Source organism: Nicotiana tabacum, chromosome 17 (assembly GCF_000715075.1).
Source record: "Nicotiana tabacum cultivar K326 chromosome 17, ASM71507v2, whole genome shotgun sequence".
NCBI lineage: Eukaryota > Viridiplantae > Streptophyta > Magnoliopsida > Solanales > Solanaceae > Nicotiana > Nicotiana tabacum.
This window is the reverse complement of record NC_134096.1, coordinates 137,812,935-137,821,206: the sequence shown is the minus strand read 5'-3', so window position 1 is coordinate 137,821,206 and position 8,272 is coordinate 137,812,935. Positions and strand designations below refer to the sequence as shown.

Genomic DNA, 8,272 nt, shown 5'->3' with positions numbered 1-8,272 from the left:
ATTGTTTGGGTGCTTGTTTTAGTCCGTAAAGTGACTTAACAAGTCTGCATACCTTCTTTTCTTTACCTGAAATTACAAACCCTTCAGGTTGTTCCATGTAAATTTCTTCCTCCAACTCTCCATTTAAGAAAGCCGTTTTAACGTCCATTTGATAAATTTCAAGACCATATACCATAGCTAATGCTACTAACGTTCGTATGGACGTAATTCTGGTAAATGGAGATTATGTATCAAAATAGTCAAGACCTTCTCGTTGTCTATACCCTTTGACCAAAAGTCTTGCCTTATATTTGTCAATAGTACCATCATCTTTCATTTTACTTTTAAAAATTCATTTAAAACCCAATGGTTTATTGCCTAGAGGAAGATCAATCAATTCCCATGTATGGTTGTTCAGTATGGATTCTATTTCACTATTGACTGCCTCTTTCCAAAATAATGATTCCGAAGAAGACATAGCTTTTTTAAATGTTCAAGGCTCATTTTCCAATAAGAAAGTGACAAAATCTGGTCCAAATGAAGTAGGCGTTCTTTGGCATTTACTACGTCTTGGATCCTCCTAATTATACGTACTTTCTTTTGTTTCTTCCAGAGGTCATTTAGATCCTTCACCAATTGACTCATATTCCTTTTTATACGGATATATATTCTCGAAGAACTCAGCATTATCTGATTCTATAATCGTATTATTATGAATGTCGGGATTTTCTGATTTATGCACCATAAATCGATATGCTTTACTATTGGTTGCATATCCTATGAAAACACAATCAACAGTTTTTGGTCCTATCTTTACCCTTTTGGGTTTAGGAACTTGCACTTTTGCCAAACACCCCCACACTTTAAAATAATTCAAGTTGGGCTTCCTTCCTTTCCATTTTTCATATGGAATGGATTGCGTTTTGCTATGGGGTACTCGATTTAGTATCCGATTAGCTGTAAGAATGGCTTCCCCCCATAAGTTCTGTGGCAAACCAAAACTTATCAACAATGCGTTCATCATCTCCTTTAATGAATGATTCTTTCTTTCCGCAATCCCATTGGATTGGGGAGTGTAAGGGGCCATTGTTTGATGAATAATTCCATATTCTAAACATATTTTTTCAAAAGGAGATTCATATTCACCACCCCTATCACTTCTTATCATTTTGATTTTCTTGTTAAGTTGCGTTTCAACTTCATTTTTGTATTGCTTGAATGCGTCTATTGCTTCATCTTTACTATTAAGTAAGTAAACATAGCAATATCGAGTACTGTCGTCAATAAAAGTTATGAAATACTTCCTTCCACCGCGAGATGGTATTGACTTTGTAATACCCCGGAAAAGTTTGAAGTATTTCAGTGTAAAGCCCCGTAAATTTCGCAAGTGAATTCAAGGTTACGTGGTGCCGGAGTAGGTTTACGTGTTTGAGGATTCGGACTTTTTGGGTTGAACAATGCACCGGAAAGTAAAGAAAAATTTTTGGCGGAAAAGCGCATTTATACGGTCCATTATGCGACCGCATAATCACTCCGCGGGCCGCATAATGGCCGCAGAAGTGAGCAGGAGCAGGGCCAGTCTGGGGGCAATTATGCGGTCGGCTATGCGACCGCATAACTATTGTGCGGTGCATTATGCGATCGCATAACAGTTATGCGGACCGCATAGTAATCGCATACCCGGACAGCTTTTTGATCGTTTTGGTCTGTAATTATGCGACCGATATGCGGTTGCATATGCGACCGCAGAACCTGTTCTGGAGCTCCATTTTGGATTTTTAAAACCCGACCATACTTCGTTAAATACATGCAAAGGGTCATTTTTGAGTAAAAAATCTGATGTTTTAGAGTGAAGGGAGAGTGTTTTAGACAGAGAGGAAACCCTAGGCTAATTATTCATCAAGTCTTGCTCAAATCCTGGAAGATTAACAAGGAAAACTCACAAGTTCTTCATCTAAGAGGTAAGGTTCCATACCCTAATTTTTAATTTTGAATTTGGGTAGAAGATGGTTGATTAGATGTATGATTCATGGGTATGAGATTATTATTTATACATGCATGTACCAATAAAAATTGTGGAAAGATTATTGAGATGAAATAAGTAAGGATTGAGTTGTGGAGTGAAGGAAATCTTGTAGAAGAACCTTGTAGTTAAATTTGTACACCTAGTGTTTGTTAAAATGCTCAAAAGAGCTAAGACAATGAATATCTTCCTAATTATGGTTCAATTTTGTTATGTCTCAAAATAGATCGGGATTGCTAAGAATTCCGGATCATTCTAGAGTTAAGGAAGCTCGATTGAGGTATGTTGGCTAAACTTTCTCTCCTAGAATTGAATTCCATAATATTTCCGTAAGTTTCAAAGTATGGGTTGCGTATTAAAAGGTTATGGCTTTGAGTCGTGTTTCAATGAAAGATAATATGCCAAATTGTGTGAGAAAATCTCAACATTCTTAAGACTCTTAATTGCTCATAGGTGTACCTAAAGTCTTGATGAAATGTCTTATTGTTGATAATCTATAAATATGATTGGAAGTGAAATAAATTAATTGGGGATATAGAGTGTGGCCTACGTGCCAAGAATTTAAGTTATGATTGTGTCTAGTAGTGTAAATGATTTGAGAAGATGCGATAAAGAATATGAAATGAGCCTCGACTCAATTGTTTAAAAATAACTTCGAAGATAGAATTACCTAAAGGCTTTTGTACTCAATTCATGCCCATTAGTGGTTGCTTTAACTAATGCTTTGCTTTATAAATATATCTAGTGTGATTCGAGTTCTATATACTCATGTGTTGAACTGGTACATTGTCATTACTAGGGAAGAGCATTGTAAGAATAAATGGTGAATTGATTGTTTATGATTTTCATGTGTGTTTCTATTGTTGGATGGTATGCCTCATTCTTTGGGAAGAAACCATTTGTGTTTGAAGTTTTCATTTCAAATGGATTTGAAGTATATGATTTCTGAAATATCCTATATGTTGATACTTGATGGTGATCTTTGAAATTGAAAGAGGTGAAAGTGTGGAATATGAAATACGGCCATCGTGCCGGGAATAAAGAATCTTGTGAATGGCCTAATGAGCCAAGGAAATATTGTCGTTGTGAATGACTGGAAATACTAATGAGAATTTATACAATGTGAAAGATGTTGAGGTAAGTACAATTGTATTTATGATATTTCTGTTTGCATATCAAATCAAAAATATTTTTGGGAGCATCATTAGCAAAACTGAGAAATTGTGGGTCATAAGGCCCACACCTGAAACTTCACGTGCCGGTGTAGGGGTAGATTGAGATTATTCCCCTTATTTGGGGTGAAATTGGAACCTTTGGGAAATTGTGATATTATTCCCCTTAATTGGGATCAAACTGGAACCTTTGTAGATTGGAAAAGTCAGCTCACACGGCATATGTAGGAAGGCGGCCTAGCTGATCGGGTAGAGATCAGACGCCATATTGCGCATATGGTGATACTACTCTTGGTAACAACTTTCTTTCGCATCACATGTCAAACCACATTGTTCGTGGGGAGATGGCCTAGCCGATCGGGCGTGATCAAACTCTGTGTTAATAAAGACGGTGGTATATCGGTGCTAATGATCTCCCAACCAAAATTGTATATGAAGTTCATATTTTGAAAAGTATTATGTTTTAACTGAACATTTGGATATTGTTGATTATGACCGGTTGTATCTATGTGTTGCCCTTTTTTATGGGCATTCTATTTTGAAAGAGGACTTTAGCTATGCATACTAGTGCTATTCGATAGTACTAACGTCCCTTTTGCCGGGGGCGCTGCATCTTTAATGGATGCAGGTGGTTCTACAGCAAGCAACATTGATCAGTGATAGCAGTGCACTCTTTTCAGCTGATTTGGTGAGCCCCACTTCATTTCGGGGTCACGTATCTTTTGTTTCTCATGTACTGTGTTTTGAGGTATAGCCGGGGCCTTATTGCCGGCATTTCTATATTACTCTTCTATTGTACTTAGAGGCTCCGTAGACAGGTTGTGGGTTGTGGTTGAAGTTAGGAATTGAACTAGAAATGTTGGTATTTGGAAACCGTGTATTTCATTAATTCTATAAACTTGTAATATTTTGGAAATTATAAAGGAAGCTGCTAAAGGGAATGAAAAGGGAAGTTGTTAATGAAATCTTTTCAGTGTTTGATTAATGGAGTACATCTCCTATTATTTCATGAATGAGTTTGGGTAGAATGAAATCTAACAGGCTTGCTCGGCCGGATTTACTCGGTTGAGCGCCGGTCGTGCTCCCCGAGTTTGGGGCGTGACAGACTTCATGTCGCAAATATCTGTGTGAATTAAGTCTAAAGGATTTGAATTCCTTTCAATTGACTTATAAGGATGTTTAACATACTTAGAATCCACACATATTTGATATTTTGATTTGTCGCATTCAAACTTAGGCAATACTTCCAAATTAATCATTTTTTGCAAGGTTTTATAATTGACATGTCCCAAACGTATATGCCATAAAATCATTTGACTCAAGTAAGTAAGAAGAAGCTGAAATTTTATTATTCTCAATGACCATTACTTTCAGTTTGAAAAGGCCCTCAGTGAGGTAACCTCTTCCTACAAACATCTCATTCTTACTTATTACAACCTTATCAGATACAAAAACGTACTTAAACCTGTTCTTAACAAGAAGTGCAATAGAGACTAAGTTCTTCCTAATCTCAGGAACATGAAGGACGTTGTTCAGAGTCACCACCTTGCCAGAAGTAATTTTCGGAAATATCTTGCCACATCCTTCAATTTTGGCCGTTACAGAATTTTCCATAGAAAGCGTCTCTTCGGGTCCAACGAGAGCATATGTAGCAAACATTTCTCTAACAGCACAAACATGGCGAGTGGCTCCAGAATCAATCCACCACTCCTTAGGATTTCCCACCAGGTTGCATTCAGAAATCATAGCACACAAGTCATCAATATCTTCGTGCTTTTCAACCATGTTTACTTGACCCTTCTTCTTGTCTTTCCTTGGAGCACGACAATATGCAGATTTGTGCCCAGATTTCTCACAGTTGTAGCAATTTCCTTTGAACCGCTTCTTGCTTGGGTTGCTTTTTGGTCCAGAAGCCTTCTTCCTCTTTCTATTATTTTGAGGAGAATCCTCAACAATGTTTGCTCCCATTATTGTGGAGTTTCCACGACCTTTCTTTTCAGCAGCTTTGTTGTCCTCTTTGATTCTCAACCGAACAATGAGATCTTCAAGCGACATCTCCTTGCGTTTGTGTTTCAAGTAATTTTTGAAGTCCTTCCACAAAGGAGGCAACTTCTCAATCATCGCTGCAACTTGGAATGCTTCATTGATGATAAGACCTTCAATGAAAATTCTGTTAGTAATAATAATATAATTAATACTTTCAACATAAGTATTAATTTGACTTATACCTTCAACAAGGAGATCGTGAATAATCACTTGCAATTCCTGGACTTGGACAATAACAGACTTGCTATCAACCATTTTGTAGTCCAAAAATTTAGCGGCAACAAATTTCTTAAACACGGCATCCTCAGTTTTGTATTTCTTTTCAAGCGCAATCCACAGTTCTTTTGACGTCTCCACATTACTATAGATATTATACAGATCGTTCTCCAGACCGCTAAGAATGTAATTCTTGCACAGAAAATCAGAATGCTTCCATGCCTCAGTCACGAGAAAGCATTCATTGTCTGGAGTTTCGTCGGGGAGAATAGGAACATCTTTCTTAATGAACTTTTGTAGACTTAAAGTCGTCAAGTAGAAGAACATCTTCTGCTGCCAGCGCTTGAAATCAATTCCGCAAAATTTTCCGAATTTTTCTGCCAATGCCGGTGTTGTTCGGCTTGTCGATGCATTGGCAGTCACCATAGGAACAGTCTGGTTTCCGTTCTCTGTCATTATTTCTGTAGAAGAATGACACAAACAAACGTTTAATAAAAGACGAAATTTTTATATCTTCAAACCGAATAAAACTGGAGTAGAAAATCACGTATATTTTAGTCTCCAATGGAGTAGAAAATTGCTAGGATTTTAATCTCCGAATAACAAATAGTAAACCAAAACAGAATATACATTAAAGTAAGCAAATGGAGTAGAAAACCACGAAGGTTTTAATCTCCAAAACAGGAGTAGACAACCACAAAGGTTTTAGTCTCCAGAATATTGAGTATAACACAAATACAGAAAATAAATTTAATTTCCTTTAGCTTGTTAGAGTACTGTATTTGTAAAATAATTCTGGAGTAGAAAATAACATATAGACAGAAATGTAGAAGAAGTAGAAATTAATCTGAGCCCACTGAATTCACAGTGTATCCTTAAGAAACTTAACCCCCTCCTAGTACCCGAGGTTGTAGATTATTTCCTCCCAGGATAGAACGGATTGCACACTGGTGTAGCGGTACTTCAAACCCCAGTGTTTTAACAAACACAAATGGCGGCAATAAATCACATTTACTGTTGCTTTGTTGTAGTTAAAACAATGCAGAAAGGAAGAGGAGAATTCAGAATTTTCGTTAGGAAAATATGAGGGAGGGTTCATGTATTTATAACCAAAAATATTGGGTCATACTGAAGAGTTACAACTCCTCAGGTAAGGTTGCAACTCAAAATGGTTGTTTTGTAAAAAGGCCATTTATGCAAACCGCCAAATTCAAATTATAACGGAAAAATTAAAACGGATGAAAATTGAATTACCGTTACAGTATCGGTCTAATTTGTATTAATTAATATTGCGTTAATATTTACAAATGCATTTGATACAAAAAAATTAATCAATCAATCATTTGACAAAATCCGAATTCGAAGCCAAGTCGAGTGAGCGACGATGACGACGGCACGAGGCTCGCCTTCTTCTTAACTCTTTAAGAGCTAGAAGAATAGCAATTGTATATATACCCATCAAAAGTATTTTTCTCCAATATGGGACAATGTCCCTTTGTCAAAGAGAGAAAATTAAATTTTTATTTTTCTCCCCATTTCTCATTCACCTTCTTTTAAGCTCTAAGAGGGACTTAAACCCAACAGGATCAACTATAAGTTTTGTGATAGAAAGTTTTATGATAACTCAACACAAACAACTCAAAATTATATAAACATATAGGTAGGAGAAAAAGTCGCACCCTATAATTAAATCCATTAAAAAATGCTGCTAAAACAACTAGTGTTTATAGTCGTTGAGAATATTTGAAATTTTTTAAAGAAAATTAAGTAAATAAAGTAGGTCACTGAAAGAACAAGCGCGACCTACAGTTTAATAAAAGTAAACAGTATACTAAATGCCATCACACATCTTGATGACAGACTAAATGGGAACCCAATCCAGGAATTTGAGGTAGCTGATTTTCAACAATTCCTGGTGGACACTAATATGACAGAGATAAAGACAACTAGAATGAGGTATACTTGGAGTAATAATCATACACATAGCAAGATCAACTGGGCACTAGGTAATAGTGAATGGATAATTCGATGGACACACTTGGAAGCTACTACTCTTGACCCAGGGTTTTCAGACCATTCACCACTAGTTGTGGAGTTTGCAGACATCCCTATTAAGGGTGCACGACCATTCAAATTTCTAAATCATTTGGTGCAACACCCTGATTTCCTAAATGTGGTGGGCAATGAATAGAGCAATGGAAGACATAAACAAGGGATGCATGGCATCTGGACTAGATTGCAACAGGTGAAACAAGGATTGAAAAACCTAAACACTAAGGAGTATTCAAGGATAGGTGAGAAGGTGGAGGAATGCAGGAAACTCTTGGCTGAAATCCAAGTCCAATCAAGAGATCCAAATGAACAGGTGGTACTAGTTGAGAGGGCAAAGGAGCTTAAAATGCAGTTAGAAAAATGGATATCTATTTATGAGAGCATTCTCAAGCATAAATCAAGAGTTAAATGGCTACACCTGGGAGACTCAAACAATGCATACTTCTTTGCGTGCATGAAGAACATGGTGGCCCATAATCAAATAAGACGGTTGAATACACTGGATGGCAACATTGAACACACAGAAAGAGAGGTGGAGACAGAAATCTTAAAATTCTATCAAAGTTTGCTAGGATCTGCTGGAACATGCCCTCCTGTTGTTCAATTGGATATATTTCAGGAACGAAATAGACTTAGCAGAGATCAACAATTACAGCTAATCTCACCTGTGACTGATAAGGAAATTTTCAATGCTTTGATGGACATTGATGATCAGAAGGCCCCTGGATGTGATGGCTTTAATGCCCATTTCTTTAAGACAGGCTGGCAGGGCATTTGGGGGTAG

The 8,272-nt window shown here is 37.0% G+C and overlaps 1 protein-coding gene across 1 annotated transcript; it reads left to right on the top strand.

The window, feature by feature from the left end:
- Positions 1-7,651: 7,651 nt before the first annotated feature.
- On the top strand, positions 7,652-8,272 carry LOC107771203 (uncharacterized). Its single transcript, XM_016590544.2, has one exon. The coding sequence runs from the start codon at positions 7,652-7,654 to the stop codon at positions 8,270-8,272; it is 621 nt and encodes a 206-aa protein (XP_016446030.2).

What these genes read in the sequence shown, in the direction of transcription:
- LOC107771203 (XM_016590544.2), top strand. Translation starts at nt 7,652, where the DNA reads ATGCATGGCATCTGGACTAGATTGCAACAGGTGAAACAAGGATTGAAA.